The sequence below is a fragment of the Carettochelys insculpta genome, chromosome 5 (genome assembly GCF_033958435.1).
Source record: "Carettochelys insculpta isolate YL-2023 chromosome 5, ASM3395843v1, whole genome shotgun sequence".
NCBI classification, from domain to species: Eukaryota; Metazoa; Chordata; order Testudines; family Carettochelyidae; genus Carettochelys; species Carettochelys insculpta.
The window spans coordinates 83,955,098-83,978,804 of record NC_134141.1 but is presented as its reverse complement, the minus strand read 5'-3'; the positions used below and the strand labels follow the sequence as shown (position 1 = coordinate 83,978,804).

Below are 23,707 nucleotides of genomic sequence, written 5' to 3'. Positions count from 1 at the left end.
TACTGAACATTTGGAAGTGTAAGTATTGTTAATTATAAAAATAAACAACAAATGTGTGTATTATATATATTACATGTTTATTATGGGTGCACCATTTTTAGAAAATGTACATTATGAAAAATCAGAAATATTTACAGTTAAGATAAACTTGTATTCTAATTTGCACTCCAAAGTAGTAGTAATCCATACAAACTGGGGATCCTTTAGAACAGTGTTTAAAAATTTATTTTCCCATGGAGGCAGCTATAAAGGTTACCACTGTATACACAAGCAAGAACCAGCTTGCAACATATATTTCTTATCAAATATTTTTTTACACTGTTTTCTTTACAAAAAAAGTCAATATAAATTTGATGGCTGCACAACTGTAACCTCCACCCCAATACAAGTGCATATTTGAACATCCGGTATGAGCAATGGTTTAAAACTGTTGAAACTTAACTACTTCATTAATTTAGAAATTTAAGTAATACTTGATTAAAAATTGAGAGTAAAAATCCTTGGATTTCAATAATAAAATAATTGTGATTACACACACTGATTGCAAAGCAGATTACAATTAAGATTCCAGTAAAAGACTACCATTTTAAATGCCAATTACAATAAAAGTTAGATATTCTAAGTTATGTTCACCATTCAGTAAAGAGTAATATTTTAGTAAACAGTGATATGTACTGCTCAAGACAAATTTAATTGAGGGTTTGTTATAACAAGGAATACATATTAAAAAAAGCACATACCATGTTGTATATTGTTTCAAAATGGACTCTTTTGTAAGTAGTGTGTAACATGAATTAGCGTTTACGGGTCATGAAAATTGATCTGTGTAAAGCAAAGCAATCCAATTTGAAAGTAATTTACATGACTTATTACACAAAAATAATTGCCTCCAGGAAAATAACTCTGAATACAAAAACATTTGATTCCTGTATTAAGGACTTGTCTAACACACAGTACATAATGGACTTTTGAAGTTATTAGTTTTAAGCAATGCTACCAAAGTGTCACTTTAGATCATTTCCCTATGTTTTGCATATGGCAAATAGATTAGATGAGAATACATACAAAGGAATTGGTAGTTTTTCAGTGAAGTTTAAATTAACACAAATGGCAGCAGTTTGCTGCTGTCCAAAATATTCCTCACTAAGCCCATATACATTTGTGTAACATGTACATAAAGCACTTGAATCTTCAAAAACTTAGTAGTCAGAGTGAAGGGGAATGCTACATTTGTTTTTAAAAAGTTATCCTGTTTTTAATCAATTCTGTGTGTCTTCAAAATATACATCTTTGGTGAAATTAAAGTTGCAACTGACAGAGTTCTCTGTGATTATATCAAAGTTTTGTGCTATACATTTCCCCTCTACAATGGCTGCATTTATTGCAATTACCGCATGAGGAAGTAATCCAGTATTTTAGACATTTTATAAAGCAACCTCCAGTTACTGTAAATTTGTCTTCTAAATTCCAGTCCAAGGAATTTTATGAAGTTCTGTGCATAAGATACCGCTGTATGGAAGAGCCAGACTGAAAAAGGGAGTGAGGCACATCAACAATAAATTGGACAGGCACAGTTTAAAAAAGGCACACATTATGTAATCCATATAAAAATAAATTAAGTCTACAGCATTCATCCAAATAATCAAAACTGCCATAAAATTTACTGACAGCAGAATTAAATATCTCTGCTGTCTTTTGCAATTTTTAAACACATTGCACTTAGAAAAAATTAAATCTTATATATAAAACAATTTACACTTTAATATATGGTACATGGGAATCACATTTTTCTTTGTATACATCTCTCTCACTAATTTTATGATACATGAATGGAACATTAAGTAGGAGGACAGGTTCTTTGCTTTCACAATGGCAATTAAGGAAACTAAACCTATATTTGAATATTTACAGAAAGTAAATATTTTGTGCTTGCTGTCCTACTAGTTTAAGTTTAATGCTTATCGTATAATGTAGTTTCACGTATTTTCAATACAGCTGATTAGTATTTTGACTTAAGTTTAAAAAAAATGTACTAAAATCTGCATAAACAAGTTTCCCAAAGATTGCAGTTGATCATTTTCAGTGTTATAATCACTTCAGTGCTATTATAAAGTTTTTTTCCCCTCCCCAAAATGACTTCTTTAAAAAGTGCATTTTTTTATTGTAAGCCTCCAAACAGGTCCAAGTTTAAAAAAATTAATGCATGTTAAAATAGTGTTTGAAAGGTAGAGAAAATAGAATGAGCTTCTTGTGCTACTCATAGATTTCCACAGGTTCATCAGCAATCTGCCATATATCGTCCTAAAAAACAGAAATAGCATCTTGCAGTAATTGTTTTACAATAGACAAGACCATAAAATTAGATAAAGGAACATTTCACTATTTTCCTGGGAGCAGTGTTTTATTTTCATCTGTGGTAAGCACCAATAACTACTTTCATTATTCATCAATGAAGTAGCCCATACTTGTATACCAAATAATTAGTAGGCAACAATATTTCCTCTAATTTTTTCCATCCAGGAATGTGCACCACCAAAAGAAACTCATACTGCCTACTGTGGATGACTGTGGGCACTCTGGTAAGAGTTGGACAGCACCTGAATCACTCCCGGGCTGCTGACCAAGCACTCAGCTTAGAGGGAACACTCATAACCAAAAGTATAAAACTGCTCCATTCAGATAAATCAGGTTAGTTAAAATACATAATCTAAATTTCTTACCAGTGGCAAATCTCTTCTTAACTAGGGAGAGCCGATAGCCAGTGCCAGCTAGCTCTACATCTATTCCTGAAAGGGTGCTTCCTTCACTAATGAATTGCACTGCAAGTGTAGCTGGTTTACTGGGTCCTTCTAAAAGATCAAATTTCGCTCTCAGGGATCCAGAACCTATAACAATGACAAAATTCAATGCCTTGAGATTGTAAATTTAAAAAAAATCCAACTGGCAAATTTAGATTTCTCTTACTGCATTCTATACTTGGGTGATAGAGTCTAAACTTATTTAGCTAATTAAATAAGCCATGATTAGTGAAGCTAAACTTCTTTTTCTAGCACCATCCAACACAGGAAACAGTTTGGGGAATTTACTTGTTAAATCACACAGGTACTAAAAGCTGTGAAGAGAGGCTGCATCTGCATTACAAGATGAATTTATTAAAAATCAAATTTAATTATTTAACCTCTATTATGAATTTGAATTGTGTCTACAAAGCTTCTTGAAATTCAACCCACCTTTTTTCTGGGCCAAGCCTCTACATTCCTGTTGTCCCATGCAAATTCGACAGCATGAGCAGTGCATTGTGGGTACCTATCCCTCAGTTGCTTGTGGGTGTTTCATGTTTGAATCCCAGAATTCAGAGCACAAGTAACTGCACAAAAAACAACTGGAGATCGTGCCATTTCTTGCTGTGGCATTCCACCACAAGCATGGATCCCCAAATACTTCCACTCATAGCACACTGTTCTGTGCAATTTTTCCTTCAATTACAAAGCTCAGTATCATAATGGTGCTGCTGCTTATGATGACAATGATGGTTTGAACAAGCAAATCTCCCAACTGTGGTCCAGGAACTCTCAAATACTGGATGCATTGCTGACAGTGGAGTGTTGGTTTTGGACTCGTGAGACGAGCACATGCTGGTGGGACCACATCGTTTTGGAGTCTTGGGATGACCAGCAGTGGGCGTAGAACTTTTGCATATGCAAGTCCACTTTTATGGAACTTTGTGATGTGCTCATGCCCGCCCTGAAGCACAGCAACACAAGAATGAGGCAGGCTTTAATGGTTCAGAAGCAAGTGGCAATTGCATGGTGGAAGTTTACAATGCGCAACAGTTACTGGTCAGTGGCACATCAGTTCACAGTGGCCTGCTCTTCAGTGGGTTATGTGGTGATGGAGGTGGCCCATGCAATCTGTCGATGTCTCCTCAGAAAGACTGTGACCCTGGGAGATATACAGACACTAGTGGATGTGTCTGCTGTCCAGGGGCTTCCTAACTGCAGTGGGGCAATAGATGGCATGCACATCCCCATCATGGGCCCCAAACCACATGGCCTCAGCGTATATGAAGAGAAAGGGGTACTACTTGATGGTGTTGCAGGGGTTGGTAGACCACAAAGGTGGCTTTACCGACATCAATGTTGGCTGGTCAGGGAGGGTTCACAATGTGTACATCTTCCCAAATTCTGGCCTGTACAGAAAGCTCCTGGATGGGACTTTTTTCTCTAATTTGGAAAATCACAACAGGTGATGTGGAGATGCCTACTGATATATTGGGCAACCCTACATACCCTCTGCTCCCTTGCCTTATGAAGCCCTACTCAGACCTGGACCCCAGCAAGGAAAACCTCAGTCACAGACTCAGAAGGTGCAGAATGGTGATGGAATGGCCATTTAAAAGCGTGGTTCACATGTTTATTGACATGTTTGGACCATTTGGTGTGGCACCAGGGTGTCCTGAAAAATGAAAAGAAATGTGGAGGGAAAGGGACATGGGGGGAGAAGGCCCACAGAGCCTGCAAACTGTGTTTGCAGGGTGCAGAATGGACTGCCCACCAGCTGCTGCAGGGAAATGTAAAGGGGAAGGAAGCATGTTAAAAGTGTGCAAATTCCTGTGCTTCTGCAGGTCACTAAAGACATCACCATCCTAAAACTAAGATATGGAGAAAGGACATCTACTCATGCTGTGTGACCAAAAACCTGTAAAATCTGCTAAAATGCTGTGTGGTGCCATGATACCAGATCTCTACCGGATTCCCTGGCATGGCAAGGTGTGCTACTGTGGAAGCCGCAATAAGTCAGGCCTGCTCAAGAACCTTGTGGGGGAAAAAAATACAAGAGTGCCTGGATGAGGCCTTCGAGGAGATGTCCTCCAAAAAAGAAGTGGTCCATCTCAAGAAACATTAACACGCTGTTTTGAGGGACACAGAACCATAGCTAGCAAACCTGTACCCATACACAACCCTATAGGTGTGCCCACCCCAACCTGCTTCTAGTATGCAGAACACATACTCACTGAAACCGCTTGGTCCAGGAGGCTTGGGGCCTGGCGTCTAGGGGACCGATTCCAGGTCTATGGTGAAGCGCTCCGGGCTGTCTGGCAGAACTTCCTCTGTCCCCTACTCACTGCCCCCTTCCTCCTCTCCATTGCTCTTCAAGCTCACCTTGAACTCCATACCAGAGCCTGCAGAAGCATCATAACTTGGACTGGGCTCCATGGTGGGGTTGCTCCCCATAAGCATGTCCAGCTGTTGATAAAAGTGGCAGGTCTGTGGATCTGCCCTGACCTCTGGTTGGCTTCCCAGAGTTTTTGATAGGCCTGCCAGAGTTTTTACCTTCACCCGCCATTGCATTGAGTCCTGAGAGTAACCTCAGATGGTCATCTCGCGCAACATCTGATCATAGATTGCTACATTTCTCTTGGCCCCCTGAAGTCTCTTTGCCACTAGTTGGTCTCCCCAGATTGCAAGAAGATCCAGAATCTCCTGGTGGGTCCACAGTGGAGCTCTTATGATTCTGAGAAATACCAGAAAGATCACTACCCTGGGCATTCATGATTGCAATAGATGACTAATGATGCAGTTGCTACCAATGCTGTGTGATGCAATGGATAAAGGAATTTTTTTTCATAATGGGCACCCTTTATATTTGCAGGGCTGGGCTGCTTAATTCAAATTCAAGTTCAATCAGAATTTTGTGGGCTTCCTGCGACCACCTTCCTGTGCATCTGGATGGAGAGCAGTGCACAACAAAGCAGCCATACATGGAAGATCACTGCACAGCTTTTTGGGATACATATGGGACACTTCTGGAGGCTAATAAATTGGAAATTAAGTACAGGGCGCTTCCACATTAGCCTTGATTTGAGATTTTAAATTCAATTTTTTCACTATACCTGTCCTATAATACAGATATTTTGTAATCAGTATTACAGCTCAATGAATCAAGATACTAGCATTAACTGAAGACAGCTCAATATTAAAACATCTCTAAGTCAATGAAATTTGATTTTTATCTCGTAGTGTAGATACAGCCTGAGTCTTTTACATTGCAATGTAACATTTTTAATTACTTATGTTACTGATCAGTTGATCCACTCAGCCATATCCACATCTTCATCCACATAATTTTCTCTCAATAAGAAGTTTTACTTACGACATTTCATTCTTTCAGGTAGGCTCTGCATTCCCTTCTTGCACTGCTTACACTTAGCAAGTTTTCCTTATTTACCCAGGGAACAAATATCTGTAAAATATTCCCAGGTAGGATCTCTCATTTCCAGAAGCTGTGACAATTGTTGTGTGTGGAAGAAGTTTGGGGGAATATAGAAATATTTTGTGTGCGCTGAGTAACATTTTCCCTCTCTCTTTCCAGTCCATTCTATATTTCCTTTCCACAATGCCTCTGTACCTTCCTATACATTCCTAGCTTTAAGAAAATGTCTTAACTCCCCTGCTATGCTTGGCCAAGGTCCACCACCATATAAGCACAGAACAAAAACAGTCCTCTCTCTCTCTTTTCATGTTACAGGTTCATCTGCTGAGAAACAGAAACTGAAAGCCCAGAACTTTCAAGATGCAAAAGCCAGTAGGTAAGCTGGACAGACTACAGACATTAATTCATTTTTATGAGACCAAGTGTATGTGTAACATGTTTGTGATGAGATGTAATTGTTGTTTTTAAATGTGATGAGAAAAAGTTACTCACCTTGTGCAGTAACGATGATTCTTCAAGATGTATGTCCCCATGGGTACTCCACTCTGGGGGTTGTTGGTGCATCCTTGCGTCAGTACTCAGATTCTTCTATAGCTGTGGTTTTCTGCACTGCACATGTGCAGCAGCACCTCCTCATGCTATCTGGCACACACGCAGTGTGGACCCTTCCCTTCCTTCTCTACTCTAGTAAATAGAGCAGGACACTCCAAAAAGGGAAAGAGGGAGGGAAGTGGCACACCCAATGGGACATGCATCTCGAAGAACCATTGTTACCACACAAGGTGAGTAACTTCCACCTTCTTCTTTCAGTAGTGTCCCCATGGGTGCTCCACTCTGGAGTAGGGTTTGGAACCCAGTAACAATTATAGTTGACAGAACTTCTTGACCACTTGAATGGGGGAAGCAATTGAAGATGAGAGCAGTGTTGTGCATAGTGCTGTTTTGCTCAAAGACCACGTTGCCACTTGCCTATGTCCGTAAGGGGTACATTCTTGAGAGAGGTTGTGGTGGAAAATACAGCCCTGCTAGAATGGGCAGTGACAGCTGCCAGAAGGTCATTCCAGTGAAGAGCATAACAGGTGTGAATACAGGTGGAAATCCACTTGGACAGCCATTGAAATGTAATGGGGATGGCACTTGGATGGTGCCAGCAAGGACAGGAAGAGCCTTGAAGACTTGCGTCAAGGCTCTGTGCGATTGATGTAGAAAGCCAACGTCCAGAGTGTGCCACGCTGCATGCATGGGATCAGAGTGTAGCTTTGGGAAGAATGCAAGTAAGTGGATAGGTTTGTTGATGCGAAATGGAGAGGGAAACTTAGGGAGGAATTTTGGATGAAAGTGAAGAGTAACTCTCTGCTTGGTAAATATAGTACAAGGAGGTTCAGCCATTAGAGCAGAAAGCTCCCCAAATCTCCCAGCCAACATGATGGTGACTAAAAACAAGACCTTCATCAACAGATGGAGCCAGGAACACGTTGCTAGGAATTCAAAGGGTAGCTTCATGAGACAATTTAGTATATGGTTAAGGTTCCAGATGGAGGACATGCTGAGAGTTTTGCAGACCCATCAAAAAAAGATTTGGTGATTGGATGGACAAGGAAGGTGATTCCATTCTCCATCCAGTGGGATGCTGTGAACACCACAACATACACCTTGGCAGTATTCAGGGATAGGCCTGACTTGTGCAGGTGAAGCACGTAGTCAAGGAGGACAGGAAGGGGTACAGTGCGAGGAGGCATTGGGTGATCAGCACCCTACCACTAAGAATCACATCCACTTGTAGAGTTAGGACTTGGAGGTGGTCTCCCGTCTGCTGTTAACGTGAACCCTTTTTACTTCTCTCAGACCATGTGACTTCAGCATCCTGGAACCATGAAGGACCCATGCAATGGAGATGCAGCCAGAATGGATTAGGGTGAAGGGTACAGCTGAAGTCCAGAGAAAAATTGCGGCAAGGAGTGAAGGGATATGGAGTTGCTGCCGACAGTTGGTACAGGGAGGAATACCAAGTTTTTCTCGGCCACAGTGGGGCTATCAGTATGAGGCAAGCCCAATCCAATCTGACCTTAACCTGAAGCTTGTGAATCAAGTGAAGGAGGGAAATGCATAAGGAAAGGGTGCATCTCATTTGATGGAGCGAGTGCCTCCTCAGACCCACTGTGGAGCAATACTGATGGCACTTTGTTGACTAGGGTCACAAACAAGTCTATGCACAGTTGGCCCCAAAGCTGGAACACATGGTTGAGGGCCACTGTGCTGATTTCCCACTCATGCTGATCACTGATCGATCAACTGAGGGAATCTGCAATCACATTCAGTATTCCAAGGAGATATGTGGCCACCGGAGTGATGTGGTGCTGAAGGCACCATGTCTAGTTTTATGGCTTCTGTGCATTGGGACAGGGCCCAAAGCTTGCCCTGATGGTTGATATAATACATGCATGTGGTGGTGCCTGAGGATGTTGACAGTTTTCCAGAAATGCTGGCAAGCGTAGTGGACCATCCTGAGCTGCAGCAGATTTATGTGGAGCACCTGCTTGATGGACAACTTGCCCTGGACCATAAGGGAACCCAAAAAGCCCACTCCACCCCATAATGGAGGCATCATTACTGAGCGTAATAGAAGAGGGTGGTTGGTGGAACAGCATCCTGGCGAGAATGTTGTCCAGACATATCCACCACTGAAGGGAGGAGAGAATGTATGGCGGGATGGCCACTGCATTGGATAGCAGGTCCCTGGCTGGAGCATAGCATGTGGCCAGCCAGGACAGGAGGCACTGCTTAAGCAGCCTCGCCAGCCTGACCACGTATGTGGTGGCAGCCATGTGACCCAGCAGCTTGAGGCACATGCACACCATGATGGTGGAAAAATCACACCACCAGGATTAGGTCACACAGGGCCTGGAATCTTTGAACAGGAATAGTGGTCCTGGTGGTGGTAGTGGTTATGAGCCTTGATGAACTCTAGAGATTGCATGGGTCAAAGTGTGGACTTCTTGTAGTTTATGTGGAAGCTGAGGCCGAGCAGGAGGTCTGTAATAACTCTTACATGTGAAGGCCCTCCGGAAACGAAGGCCCTTTGTGAGACATTTGTCCAGAAATGCGAAGATAATCACTAACATCATAGGTGGGCAGCAATGACCATCAGTCTTGGAGAACACCCTGGGCATGGCAGATAGTTCAAACAGGAGGGAGCAGTATTGGTAATGGCAGGACACCACCATAAAACGAAGGAAACATCTATGGGCTGGCTGGATCATGGTGTGGAAATAGGCATCCTGTAGGTCAAGAGGCAGTATTCTGTTGGGACTGGCTCAACGGCACCCAGGTGGAGGAGATACTGTACCTCTTGCTTGAGTAGACTCTTTTGTGAGGGATCTCTGAAGAGGGACATGGCAGGCGGATGGGAGGGTGGGGGGTAGATAATACCCTGGGCCCCTAGTTCCAGGACTCACTTGTCTGAAGTATGGTGGCCCAGCAATAGAAAAAGAGGTGGAGTGGGGGTGAAATCAGTGGGGACCAGACTATATGAGGGCTGGAGTGGGAAGACTGCTCAGGCTTCCAACCAAACTCTCAAACTGCTGCTTGGGCTGTGGCATGCCGTGGATTGCTGGTGGTGTTACTGATGAGGCATGCACTGTTGGGACTCACAGCATTGCAGCTGCTGCTGAAACTGTTCCTGCAGCCTCTGATAAGGAGACTAGCAAGCCCATTTGAATGGGGGGAGATGTACTTCCCCAGTGTACACAGTGTCATACGAAAATCCTTCATGGAATGCAGGACCTTGTCTCTTTTTTTTTTTTTTTTCCCCAGCAAACAGGTGTCTGTCGAATGGTAGGTCCTCTACCTTCTGCTGAAGGTCTTTGGGAACCCCCAAGGGTGGAGCCATGAAATGTGCCTCATGACCACAGCAGATGCTGTGAACCTAATTGCCACGTCCATAGCAGACTGGAGTGTTGTACTGGTGTGCCCTTTTTGTATGACATTTATGAGGGCTGGGCATTGCTGTAAATGGTAAGGAGGGAACCAACTCTTGCAGTTCAGAATAACTGAGCTGGTCACAGTTGGCCAGCATGGTCGCGTAGTTCGCCACCCACAGGAGCAACGTGCCTGATGAATAAACTTTGCATCCCACGATGTCCCACCTTTTGCTCGCCTTATCCTGAGCAGTGGAAAAAAGGACTTGAACTAATTCCATAAGCGTTGACCACCAGTGATTTTGGTTGCAGATGGGTGAATAGGAACTCCCTCTCCTTGGAGGCCACGAAAGCAAGGTAGTAGGAGTGGAAAAAAGGACTTGAACTAATTCCATAAGCGTTGACCACCAGTGATTTTGGTTGCAGATGGGTGAATAGGAACTCCCTCTCCTTGGAGGCCACGAAAGCAAGGTAGTATTATCTCCGACAAATGTAAACCAACTTGTTTTTCTGAGACTGGCTGAACAAAGAATAAAACTGAGTGGACTTGCAGACTTTAAATATTTACATTGTTTTATTTTTGAATGCAGGCTTTTTGTATATAATGCTACATTGGTAAGTTCAACTTTCATGATAGAGATTGCATCATAGTAGTCATATAGGTAAAATGAAAAATATTTCTTTATGTTTATTATAGTTAGAATATATGTAATAAATGTAAGGTGAGCACTGTACACTTATGTTTTTAACTGAAATCAATGTACTTGAAAATGTAAAAAACCATCCAAAATAAGTGGTATTGTTACTGCTGTACTGTTTAATTTTATGAGTAAATCACCATTTTTAATTGCTTGACTACCCTAATTTATTTACATATGATAAAATTCCAACAAAACACTGAAACTTACCTCCATTCTCTGATTTTTCTGAAATACCAGATATTTTCCAAAAAGCTTTCATCTGCTCTGCATTCCTAAAAAAATAAAACTAGTTATTTATCAGTAACAGAAAGTTCTAGATATTCTTGCCCTAGATCTATCCAACTGGTGACTTTGGAACTGTGGAAAACAGCCATAAGAAAAGACCCTTGGTATTCAAGTTACAGCGAAAATAATGAAGTATCCCTTTCCTCTTCTCCCCTTCCCCCCCCAATTCAGATGTCTAAAAAATAAAGTTTACAAACAAGTCACAAGCTCTGTGGAGGTAGTATATTTAGATAGCTCAAGTTACTGGAAAGTCAGCTAGAGCTCAGAAATGAGATGGCAGACCAGCCAGAAGGAACAGACAACTGTATTATTTGGACATTGTTAACCTGGGGGCATGGACTAAACACGACTGGGTCAAAGAACTGAGTCATGAGAAGCAGCAGACTGCAGGCAGTTGTGCAAGAAAGAGAAGTTACTCACCGTAGTAATGATGGTTCTTCGAGATGTGTCCCCGTGGGTGCTCCACAATAGGTGTCGGGCTCGCCCCAGCGCCGCAGGTCAGATCTTTTCAGCAGTTTCTGCCAGACCACGCATGCGCTGGCACGCGCCGCTCCCTTGCGCACTCCCGGCCACATGCGCTATCCGGTCCCCGCCAGTTCCTTGACCAACCGCCTCGGATGCTCCTGAAAAATACTAAACAGAGATCCGAAGCGGGGAGGATGGGCGGTGGTGGAGCACCCACGGGGACACATCTCGAAGAACCATCATTACTACGGTGAGTAACTTCTCTTTCTTCCTCAAGTGTCCCCGTGGGTGCTCCACGATAGGTGACTACCCAGCAGTAACCCAAGATAGGAGGTGGGTAATCGGTTTATGTGCAGCTTGTCCCCAAGAGGACCACTGTTGAGAGACGGGTGTCCTCTTGGAATACCCTGTGAAGGGCATAATGCTTGGCGAAGGTGTCATAGGATGACCAGGTCGCCGCTCTGCAAATGTCTTTTAGCGCAATGCCCTTGAAAAAGGCTGTTGATGCTGCCACCGCCCTAGTGGAGTGAGCCCTAGGTGGGGCCAGTAAAGGAGTCTAAGTTCGTAGCACATTTTTATGCAGGATACGATGTGCTTCGAGATTCTCTGCGAAGAGAGACCGTCTCCTTTTGATTTGGGAGCGAGAGAGACTAGGAGTCTTATCCGTTTTCCGGAAGGACTTAGTCCTGTCTATATAGAAAGCCAGCGCCCTCCTCACGTCCAGGAAGCGTAGACGCGCCTCTTTGTTGGAGTTATGAGGCTTTGGATAAACGAGGGTAAAACTATAGGTTCGTTAATATGAAATTCTAAAGAAACTTTGGGAACAAAGGCTGGATGCAGCCGTAAGGTTACCGCCTCCTTGGAAATTACTGTGCAGGGTGGCATTGCCATAACTGCCACAAGCTCGCTCACCCTGCGAGCTGACGTGATTGCAAGAAGGAAGGTCGTCTTTATCGTAAGGAGACGGAGGGAAACCGTGGCTAAGGGTTCAAACGGTGGTCCCATTAGCGCATTAAGCACCAGGTCCAAGCTCCACGAAGGTGGAAGCGGTTTCCGAGGGGGGTATAGGTTTACCAGCCCTTTGAGGAACCTGGTAACCATGGGATGGGCAAACACCGTGTGCCCTTCCTCTTCATGTCTGGAAGCCGATATAGCAGCAAGGTGGACCTTCAACGAGGATAGGGAGAGTCCGCCTCTCTTGGGGTCCAGTAAATACTCTAGTATTACAGGTATAGGCGCAGCAAGGGGGGCTAATTGCTTGGTAGAACACCATGCAGTGAATCGAGTCCATTTTTGCTTATAGGGCTTCCTGGTAGAAGACCTCCTGCTACTTTCTAGGACTTGTTGCACTCCCTCCGTACACGTGCTCTCTAGGGAGCTGAGCCATGGATTAACCATGCTTGCAGTCGCAGGCCCAGGGGTGTGAATGCACTATGGACCCCTGGGCTTGCGTGAGCAGATCCGGCGCCACCGGGAGGGGCATCGGTGGACAGTCCGACATGCGCAGGAGTAAGTGGAACCATTGCTGTCGATCCCACCTTGGGACTACTAGGATCATTCGGGCTCTCTCTCTCCTGGCTTTCTGCAAGACTTTGTGGATAAGCACTGTGGGAGTAAAGGCGTAGAGCAGGGGGCCACTCCACGAGATCGCGAATGCGTCCCCCAGGGACCCCCGTCCCAGTCCTGCCCTGGAGCAGTATTGTGGGCACTTCTTGTTGTGTTGAGTGGCAAACAGGTCTATCTGGGGAAATCCCCCTGCATGAAAAATCGGTCGTCGCAGATCGGAACGGATCTGCCACTCGTGCGTGAGTGCGAAGCTCCTGATTAGCTGGTCTGCCTTCGCATTGTGAGCGCCTGGTAAATACGAGGCTTTCAAGGTTATATTGTTGGCTATGCACCAGTTCCACAATCGGACTGCTTCCGCACATAAGGCACGGGACCGAGCTCCTCCTTGTCGATTTATATAAAACATGGTGGAGGTATTGTCTGTACTGATCCCGACTACTTGCCTTGTATATGGTCTCGAAAGTGTCTGCAGGCGTTGAACACTGCTCTGAGCTCCAGTATATTTACGTGCAGTGACTGTTCCATGGAGGACCACAGTCCTTACGTCACCTCTTCGCCCATGTGTGCTCCCCACCCTATGTGGGAGGCGTCTGTAGTGAGGAAAACCGATATTTGTGGTTGGTGAAAGGGCACCCCTGTTAGCATGTTCTTGGGGTTCACCCACCATTGCAGGGATCTGTGCACCTCTGTTGTGGGCTACACCACCCTGTGGATGGTGTGTGCTGCCGGTTTGTAGACGCTCGCCAGCCAGTGCTGCATGCTGCGCATATGCAATCGGGCGTTCTGTACCACAAACGTCGCTGCTGCCATGTGGCCCAGCAGCTGTAAGCACGTCAGAACCGGCACCGTAGGGCTGAAGGTGATGACTTGCATGAGGGAACCAATGGCACGAAAGCGGGCATCTGGTAGATAAACCCTTGCTGTGATGGAATTTATACGTGCCCCTATGAACTCTATGTCCTGTGTGGGGTCTATCTTTGATTTGCCAGATTGATGACCAGGCCCAGCGAAGAGAACGTGTCTGCTGTGACGCATATCATGCGAAGTACCTCCTCCTTCAAGGCCCCTTTCAATAGGCAGTCGCTTTTTTTTTTTTTTTTGTCTTTTCAGATATGGGAATATAAACACCCCGTCTGAGCAGGTAGGCTGACACCACTGCCAAGGTCTTGGTGAAGACTCTGGGGGACGAGGACAGGCCGAACGGCAGAACCTTGTACTGAAAATGTTCTTTGCCCACCATAAACTGGAGAAAACGCCTGTGAGCCGGGTGAATAGTTGTGTGGAAATATGCATCTTGTAAGTCGAGGGCTGCGAACCAATCTCCATCGTCCAGTGCCGTAAGTATAGAGGCGACTGTGATCATCCGAAAGCGTTGCTTGCGCAAGTACCGGTTGAGGCCTCGAAGATCTAGGATGGGCCTCCAGCCTCCTGTCTTTTTCTCTGTGAGGAAGTATCTTGAGTAGAACCCTTTCCCTCAGAGTTGCTCCAGCACTCTTTCCACTGCCCCTATAAGCATAAGATGGTCTACCTCCCGCTTGAGTCTCGCTTCGTGGGAGGCGTCCTTTAGGTGGGGTCTGGGTGGAGGTCGTGGCGGTGGGAGCGACTGGAAGGGAATCGCGTAACCCGTGGCTATGATCTCCAGTACCCATTTGTCTGTGGTGATCTTTTGCCACTGGTCGTAGAATGGTCGGAGGCGATGGTGGAATAGTAGCTTCGGATGACATTGTGCGATGGTAGTGATAGTGCAGCCCTGGATCTGTGTGTCAAACTTGTGGCCTTTGGCCCTGCCCCAAGGACGCACGGCTCTGTTGAGAACGTCGTCTGGGAGTTCTGTACTGTTGGTGCTGTTGATGTCGCCCTTGCTTGTAGCCCCCTGTGGTATTGGGGACGCTGTGGTTGATACTGCAAACAGCTTCTGCATGTCAAAGGGGAGATCAACAATCTTCGCCTGCAGATCCCTCGGGATACCCGATGTCTGGAGCCAGGACTCCCTGCGCATGACCACTGCCGTAGCTGTTGAGCGTATTGCCGTATCCGCTACGTCTAGGGCGATCTGAACTCCTGTCCTTGAGGCTGCGTAGCCTTCCTGCACGATGGCCTCGAGCACCGGCTTCGTGTCCTCTGGAAGCGAGTCCATGAGGGAAGTCAGCCTGGAGGAGTTGTCGAAATTATGGTTCGCTAGATGCGCTGCGGAATTCACCACTCTCAACAGTAGGGTAGAGGAGGAGTAGACCTTTCTACCGAACAACTCTAGTTTCCTGGCATCTTGTCCGTTCCCCCTGTCTCGTACTGAGAAGTTTTCGACCTCTGTTGAGACGATTCCACCACCAGAGAATTTGGTTGCAGGTGGCTGAATAGGAACTCCATGCCCTTCGTCGGGACGAAGTACTTCTTATCCGCGCTCTTGTTTATAGGCGGAGGGGACGCAGGGGTCTGCCATATTGTGGTGGCGGACTCCATGATTGCTTCATCAGCGGAATAGCTATTTTGGAAGAGGCCGGAAGTCTCAGGTTTTTAAGGAGCTTATGGTGTTTCTCCTGCACCTCTGCTGTTTGGATGCCTTGCGGGAAGGCCACCCTTTTAAACAGCTCTTGGAACTGTTTGAGATCGTCCGGAGGATGGACGTCCCCTGGGGCCGTGGACTCGTCAGGGGAAGATAGCGAGGAACCGCTAGGGTAAACCTCTCTGGACCCCTCTGGGTCCTGTTGACGGTGATACATCCTCTCACTATATACTTGCGAGGGAAAATCTCGGCGTTCCAGAATCAACTCCCCCTGAGATATCTGCGTTTCCGTCCCCGTCCGCGATTGCCCTCGGGGATATTGAACCGTCTGGGGGGATCTGTCCCTGGGAGTATGCCTATGGTGTCTGTGCCCCGCGTGATAGGGGCGACCATGGCAACATGGGCACTGTTCCAGAGATGGAGACCTGGACCACTCTAGAGGCACATACCCCCTGCGCCTGGGGGAGCGAGATCGTCTGGGTGATTGAAATAATGGAGAGACTGATTTGTGGCAGTACTCCAGGGGTTCAAAGCCCAGGAAGGGCGATGGTGGTCCGAGCCATGGTGATGCTGGCTGTAGGAACGGGGATGGGGGCTCAGGGTATACTGGAGGTGACCCCTGCCGCCTCGTTGGAGTCCGCAGCATGAGCAGAGGGCTTAGAGCGAGTAGCCCTGCAGCCCTGTCTGGAGAAGGGCTGCAGTGCCGGGTTTTCTGTGCTGCCTTTCCCCTCCCCTGTGGGGCTGGCTCCGCCCCTTTTCACGTCTGGGATCTCAGCCCCACTGTCTGTGCCGCGCGGGTGGTCTCCCCCAGTGCCTGCAGGCCACGTGCCTGCAAGCTCTGCACCGCCAGTTCCCTGGAGGTCGGTGCTGCTAGCTGCGGTGCCGCCAGTTCCAGCGCTTGCCTGGCCACCGCCCTGCCCTCGGTGCGGGGCAGCTGTTTGATTATCTGAGGCTCAGCCTCTGCCACATGTGTCTCCGCGCCGCCGCTGCTCAGCTGTGACTGCGGCTGGGGGCTATGCGCTCCACCCGTCCCGCTCGCTGTGGCTACCGGCAGGGATCAGGTTGGTGGAAGCTTCCTCCGTTTTTGCGCTGATGGGGTTAGGGAAGCAGCTTTCCTTTTATGGGCCCCTGCGGGTCCCTCCTGCTGAGGCCACTCCAGCGCGTCTGGCTGGAGGGCCTTGTCAAAGAGCAGCATTTTCAGCCGCATCTCCCTGTCCTTCCTTGCTCTGGCTGTGAGCTTTGCGCAGAAGGAGCATTTCTGTGCCCATCGGAGGCCGGCATGGCTCACACTTTTTGAATCCTGAAGAGGACACTGTGGTGAGTCTTTGAGTTGTTAATAGGGTATTTAGCACCTTCTCTGTGCCTGTTCCCCTCTCAGACTCAGCCTGCCACGGCAGGAGGCCTAATGGCCTTAGGTCCCCGGGCCTCAGCTGCTCCGCTTGCTACTAAGGCTGTAAAACTTTACTTTTTACTCTCTTTTCTTTTTTTTTTTTTGAAAACAATAACAAGCTAACTTAAGCTAAAGACTGAAAAAGAAGCTCGAAACACTTTAAAAACATTGAATACGCTAACTCTGGCCATGGCCTGAGTGGATTCCGTCTGCAGCCGATGGCGGTTAAAGAGGAACTGGCGGGGACCGGATCGTGCACGCAGCCGGGAGCGTGCAAGGGAGCAGCGTGCGCCGGCGCATGCGCGGTCCGGCAGAAACTGCTGAAAAGATCCGACCTGCAGCGCCAGGGCGAGCCTGACACCTATCGTGGAGCACCCACGGGGACACTTGAGGAAGAACACTTTTTGCACCCCCAAACCTCTGTCTGGTCCCTCACTGCCCCTGAGAGCTTGTGCCAGTGGCTGGGTGGGACCCTGCATGCAGGATCTGGTGTCAAGATCAGCAGCCAAGGGGACGCAGAGCTTGCCACTGAGACCTGTTGCATGGGGTTGGCAGCTAAGTGGGACTCAGGCCCAGAAGTGGTGTTCCTGTGGACCAGTGGAGCAAGCACCTGAGCCACTGGGACAGTAGCTGAGTGGGACCTGGTGACAGCACCTTAGCCCCTGCTTGCAGCTGTAGCTCCCCCTCATATCCTTAACTTTCCATGCCTCTGATTGCAGGCATGCTAGAGAAGGGTGGGAGGTGGGGGATCCAACACTGAGGCTACTTTTCTACAATCCCAGAATAGAGACTTGAACGTGGGCTTTACACAGACCCTCAACCACTGTGCTAGATTTTCTTTCTTCACCACCACCCCCCCCAAACTTTTCCAATAAAGTTTTGTGGGGACCAATACATCTTCATGAAACAGTCTACCTTTGGAAAGTGTTCTGACCATCTCTAGTAAATACTTTGCAAATCTCAGAGACTGAGGCATTATGGTGGCAGGTTGCACAAGTTGCTATAGTCGTACCGGAATAATTTAAGAATCATTTAGTAATTGTACTCCTTCGTGAAAACAGCCGGCCTGAACATCAAGGAAGATTCATCCTATCTGCTTCTGCACTTAAAATGATTCTTCTATGGCACTTCCTCAAAACATAATTCTTAAAAAAACAGATTAATTCCAGAAAGACTGGAAACTTTCCACATAATACCACAGCATTTGCACCACATCAGGTTGTGAAGCAAGGCACAGTTCAGACGGGGGAGGGAGACAGCTTTCAGCAAGAACCCTGCAACATGAAGCATCACACACCTTTGTGTGTGATGTCTTTATGAAAACCAGCAAACAAATAAAAAATTTAAGGAGCTGAGTAACTTAATTTTGTACTACCATTTACTAATGCTGATTCAAATTTTTCAAAATTTTGAATAAAAATTTGGATACACTTCAACAAATTCATGAAAAATTTACCCTGGTTTTGATATAGACTATAGATCTAGTCAAAATATTTTGACTTAGTTTTTTTTCCTGTTATTTTGAAAATCAATAAAAAATTCCCCAAAAACGTCAGTTCCTCCTCCAATTTACATTTTTGAGCAATACTAAAATACCCCTTTATTTTTAACTTGATGAATGCACTGTGTAATTGTAACAGTTTTTGTTTTCACTTTGTGCAATATATCTAATATCTTCTAAACAGTGTTTCCCAAACTGTGTTCCGTGGAACACTGGTGTTCTGCACGATGTGAATAGGCATTCTGTGAAAAACTTTCGATGCTAGCAATATTTTTCCTTCAAGAATATTAAATTGTGTGTATCAAAAATAGTAAGGTATTTGAATAGTTTTAAGATTGTAGGCATATTAATATTTATAACACTGTCATAATAGTATCATTATACAACTCACACCAAAACAGATACAAAAGCACTTCTCCCATTAAAAAAAAAACCTGTCAAATATTATTTCTATTTTCCAGGAGTTTTCTGTAAAAACAACAAATCTATAAAAACACACAATTTGAAAGTGTTTTTCATACCTAATTCTTTTGCATTTCTTTTTCATCAGAATATTTTTAAGCTTTAAGGACAGACAGTACTTTTTTGAACAATATTTTCCTTTCTATTTTTGTACAAAAGAAGACACCAACCATCCTTCTTTTAGTTATTATATTGATGTTTTGTTTTGCATTTGTATTTAATTTTTATATTTAATTATAGAGTTGCTAACCATCTTCCTATCAGAAGGACATTAGTTGATCAGGCAGATGATTTGCTCTTGTTATTTTTTGTTCTTTGTAAAATAAAAGACATCTAAAAATCCTACCTCCTTTAAATCAAATTTTGAGCATTACATGCAGGAATTTTTTTTGTATGAACCTCCCACTCCAGACAAGCATGTATGTGTTCCATCAATATAATATATTCCAAGCCCAAAAGTGTTCTGTGACCAAATTAGTTCGGGAAACACTGTTCTACTAAGATCTCAAACTATCAAAGGTATTAAGTTATAAGAGAGACTGGAAATTGATCTTTGAGTAAGATTTCTTTTCAAGAGTCTAAGAAGTGTGGTGACAGTAATTTGATACTGTAACAGAAGTGCACTGAACTTGCCATTTTGCAGGGGGAAGTGACTGCATGTTTGTTACTCCTCCATCTACTGGTACGACGACCTGTATGTTAGATAGCATGCTAGGTGCAGTCATAGACTCTGGGTTGTATTTGTAATCCACTCTTACATCAGTAGTGCTAGCATTACATTTCCAATAAGTTGCAAGATTCAAAGGAGTGGACTGGATGCCATTTGAAGATACCTTTTAAAAAAGTAAAACATTAAAAAAAAAGCTGTTGACTTGTTAAGAACTACAGGACCATGTTAGCAATACAACAATTAAGTTTCTAACTCAATTATCAATGAGTTATAGTTAAGATAAATGCATATTTAATAATCACTATTATGAATGCTCTTTTTGAAGGTCTCAGACAGATAGATGAGTCCATTCATTCAATAATGCCTTGTAATTTAAGGGGATATTCTTGGGTTAACTGTGAACAACATTCAAGGAGAGTGAGCTCAGAAGCTTTTACCTCTTAATCCTACAGACTGCCTTTGTCAGAGTGCTTTTTTTCTTAAGTGGCTGGAATGGGGTTTAACAGGCCCTTTCACCCTCCAAATCCCCTTTCTTTTCTTGCTCTTTCAGTCCAAAACACTGGGTTCAGTTAAGTTTCAAGCTGTCTTTTGCATTCTACATTGCACTGAAAAAATCTGCCTGGGTAGGTTCTATTTCTCCCTTCCAGTTGTGAACCATAATGATTTACTTTTTAAAGTGTAACTTACAGTCATGGGACAATTAGCACAAAAGTACTATTAAAAGAAAATCTGATCATCAGTTGAAGCACACACACCACACACAAAAGGCACATTTCCCCTTACAAGCTCCCTCTGTGTTGTCTCCCCACTCCCTTCTACTTCCCTCCCATGTCAGGGGTTTGTGTACCCCCATTCCCATATCACCAGGTGTTGTGTGCCCTCCTTTCTCCATGCTCTATATACACCCCAGGACATTTTTCTTTCCCACTTACATGCCCTGCTATTCAGGACATGCGCATTTTTAAACTGTACTGGAAGATGGGGAGGACTGCTATCCTGCAGAGGTTTATGGGTGCCATCAACTGTTTTTTAGATCTAGACAATAACAGAGTTGCAGAATGGCAGTTGCAGGGGCTCCTTGTATCCCTCATTTCTCCCTTTTTGATTTTTCCAGTTTCACCAAAATCAATGGGCTTCTGTACAGAACATTTCCTGAAATTCTGGAATTGACTGGATGTAGCATTCAAAACTTAGCACGTTTTAGAGAAATGCCATCAAATTGACATAAAGGGCTCACTTCTGACAAAAGTCAAAAGAAGCAATGTAGGAATGCTGCATATGTGGTATGAGCAAGTATGAGCAAACAGAAAAGTCGTCATAGCAGGAGAAGCGGCAAGAAAGCAACAAGGGCAAAAACCGATCCAGCAGCTAGATGAGGTTCTATTGTTTGGGACAATCTAATAGTAGGCATGGCTTAAAAACCACCCAACTAAACTATGACAATCCTCTATGCCGACACAAACTATAATTCTAATAGTCTCTTTACAAGGGTGAAATCTGCAAAAGTTCCTTAATGACTCTCCAAATAAAAATATTTACCTGATATTTTAAAACATCAACATTGTAATAGGAAGCAGATGGATTCTGCTCTGATAACTTCTTGAGGTAGAGTGTGACAGCTTGCATGTTCATCCAAAAGTCTTTTGTACTGGAGTCACTTTGTGATTGATCACTATGTGTGAAATGGAGATAGGAATCAGAATACAAATACCAGTTTTCTTATTTTGTGTGTCTTCAAATTAAATAGTAGTCCTTTCTATTATTTCTTACATTTTTTTCATACACAGGAAGAGGCTATAACACAACTGGACCTTTCAGCATATTAAGGCACATCAATTACCTATTCAATACCAGTTTTCAACACACATTCACACTCCTGTTACACCACAATTAAGGCTCTGTCAAAACTGTGCCTGTACATGGGTATATTTTTACTCTTAAACTGCCATATTGATACCTTGTGGGGGGTGGGGGGAAGGTACAAAAAAGTATCTTTAAAAATGAATGTCATCTAATCTAAGATTATAAACACTAAATTGCCATGATCACAATGTGAAGATTATTTACCCATAACTATAAGGCCTGCAAGATCTATGGTCCTTATGTCTAGTCCATACTTGGTATGCATGAACTCTATATATCTGAGATCAGAGATTTCCAGCGGGTAGTGCACATTGGTCCACAGCTGTACAGCTGCTTCTCTGGTGCTCTGCACTGAGATAATGAGGGGCAGTGTGAACCACCATTTCTCCAGTTCCAACTCCTACTGCAAATCCAGTCATGATCCAAAGTAGAGAGGAAGAAGAGAAGACAATTCGTTAGAGACAGGAACCACTTATCTTGAAGATTCTCCAGTTCCACACAAATGACTGGTAAGCAGTATTCAAATAAATGGGAGCGAGAGGATGCAGGCAATACAGATGTCTGTAATGCTGCTGTCTGTAATGCTGAATCTGGAGATGAGTCAGAGACTAAGGCATAACCCTTTGTGAAGGTATTGATGGAACTCCAGGTTGCCATCTTCCAAAGTACAAGTATAGGTATTTAAAGGCATGATATTGATGTGCATCGCCTCTAGTAGAGCGCCTCCCCTTTCCACCCTGTGAAGGAAGATGCTACAACTGGTAAGAGAATGATGTAGCTGGAGGTCCACTTAGAGAGTCTCTGAACAGATAGCACTTGTTCCTGAGCATTCTCTGATACAACAAATAGTTAAGACATTCCCTAACTGCTTTTGTTCTCTGCAGTCAGAACACTAGAGTCTGTTTTGTTTCAAGGTAATGAAGTATTTTCTTCTCATTGGAAGCATGAGGGGACACCAGAAAGTGAACAGATTTATTCATGCAAACCTCAGAAGTTACTTTTGAGATGAATTTTGCGTGGTGAAGAGAAAACTTCATTGTGAAATGTGTTGTATGCCAGGTTGGTTAGGAATGCTCCAAGTTCACTCTTGACTTCTGGATGACACAATGACAAAGAAGGTGGCCTTCTAAGGCAGGTGGGACATCAAGCATGTGCCCAGTGATTCAAAGAGTGGGCTGGTATGTACTGGCAATATACAACTGGGGACCCATTGCAGTGTTGGTTTTGGTGCAGGTGGGAAGGTCCTGCTGACACATATTGGTGGTTTAGTAAAAATGGAATGGGTCTCTACAATAGGATGGAATGCTCCTGCTGCTATAGGTAAAACTGCAGCGAGCTAATGAAAAGCCCTGATATTCTGAGGTTGAAGAGGTAGTCTAAACTGCAGGAATACTGGTTTCTCAGAGTAGATGCTTCCGTTGCACCCATGTGCAGAAATGTCACCATTTAGCTACACAGACTCTTCCAAGAGTCTTTTCTGCTGTGATTGAGAATATTTTGAGCAGCACCCGAATCCAAACACTTTAAGTCTGACACCCATCCAAATACTGGTCTGTGAGGTAAAGGAGTCCAGGTTTTGATGTCTGCTCTTGCCATTCTCCTGACTTAGCAGATCTGGCAAGGGTTGGATGCTGATGGAAGGCTGGAAACCAGAATTGCCTGAGAAAGTTGGGTACAATAGAATTACTTTGTTTTGTTGTGATTAATCTTTCACAGAATCTGCGGTAGCAGTAGGATGGGTGGAAAGACACATCTCAAGTGGTCTGTCCAGGACAGAGAACAGCATCAGCCTTGGACTAGAGCCTCTCTGAAGCAATACAAACAGAAATTCTGGTTTGTTTGGGAGACAAACCAATCCCAGGAAGGCATTCCCCACAGAATGAAGATGTTATTCAAGATAGAATTGTGTGTTTTCCACTCATGGTCTGTGAAGGAGTGTCTACTGAGATGATCTGCCAGAAAGCTTTGCACACCTGGGAGGTACATTGCCGAGTGTGTGAAGTGGTTCTGGATACACTAGTTGCACAAGTGAACTGCCTTTATGCAGAGAGGATGATTTCACTCCTCCTTGTTGTCTCTATATATTTTTGCTATGTAGACAGCCTTAGAGGTTCTGCCTGGGATAACCTCCTTATGTGGCAGTGATGTCTTATCTGGAACATCAGACCTGG

The 23,707-nt window shown here is 44.6% G+C and overlaps 1 protein-coding gene across 6 annotated transcripts in view; it reads right to left on the bottom strand.

Annotated features, from left to right (window-relative positions):
* Positions 1-256: 256 nt before the first annotated feature.
* FCHO2 (FCH and mu domain containing endocytic adaptor 2) overlaps positions 257-23,707 on the bottom strand; it is a 178,154-nt gene continuing 154,703 nt past the window's right edge. For 2 of the 6 annotated variants that reach the window (XM_074995423.1, XM_074995424.1), the window contains 5 exons: positions 21,213-21,345; positions 19,637-19,836; positions 11,039-11,103; positions 2,721-2,885; positions 257-2,301 (listed from right to left, as the gene is read on the bottom strand). In XM_074995423.1, coding sequence (XP_074851524.1) covers positions 2,279-2,301; positions 2,721-2,885; positions 11,039-11,103; positions 19,637-19,836; positions 21,213-21,345 — 586 coding nt within the window. In that variant the 3' untranslated portion in view covers positions 257-2,278. The other 4 variants (XR_012645765.1, XR_012645764.1, XR_012645763.1 and 1 more) reach the window with 4 other exon arrangements.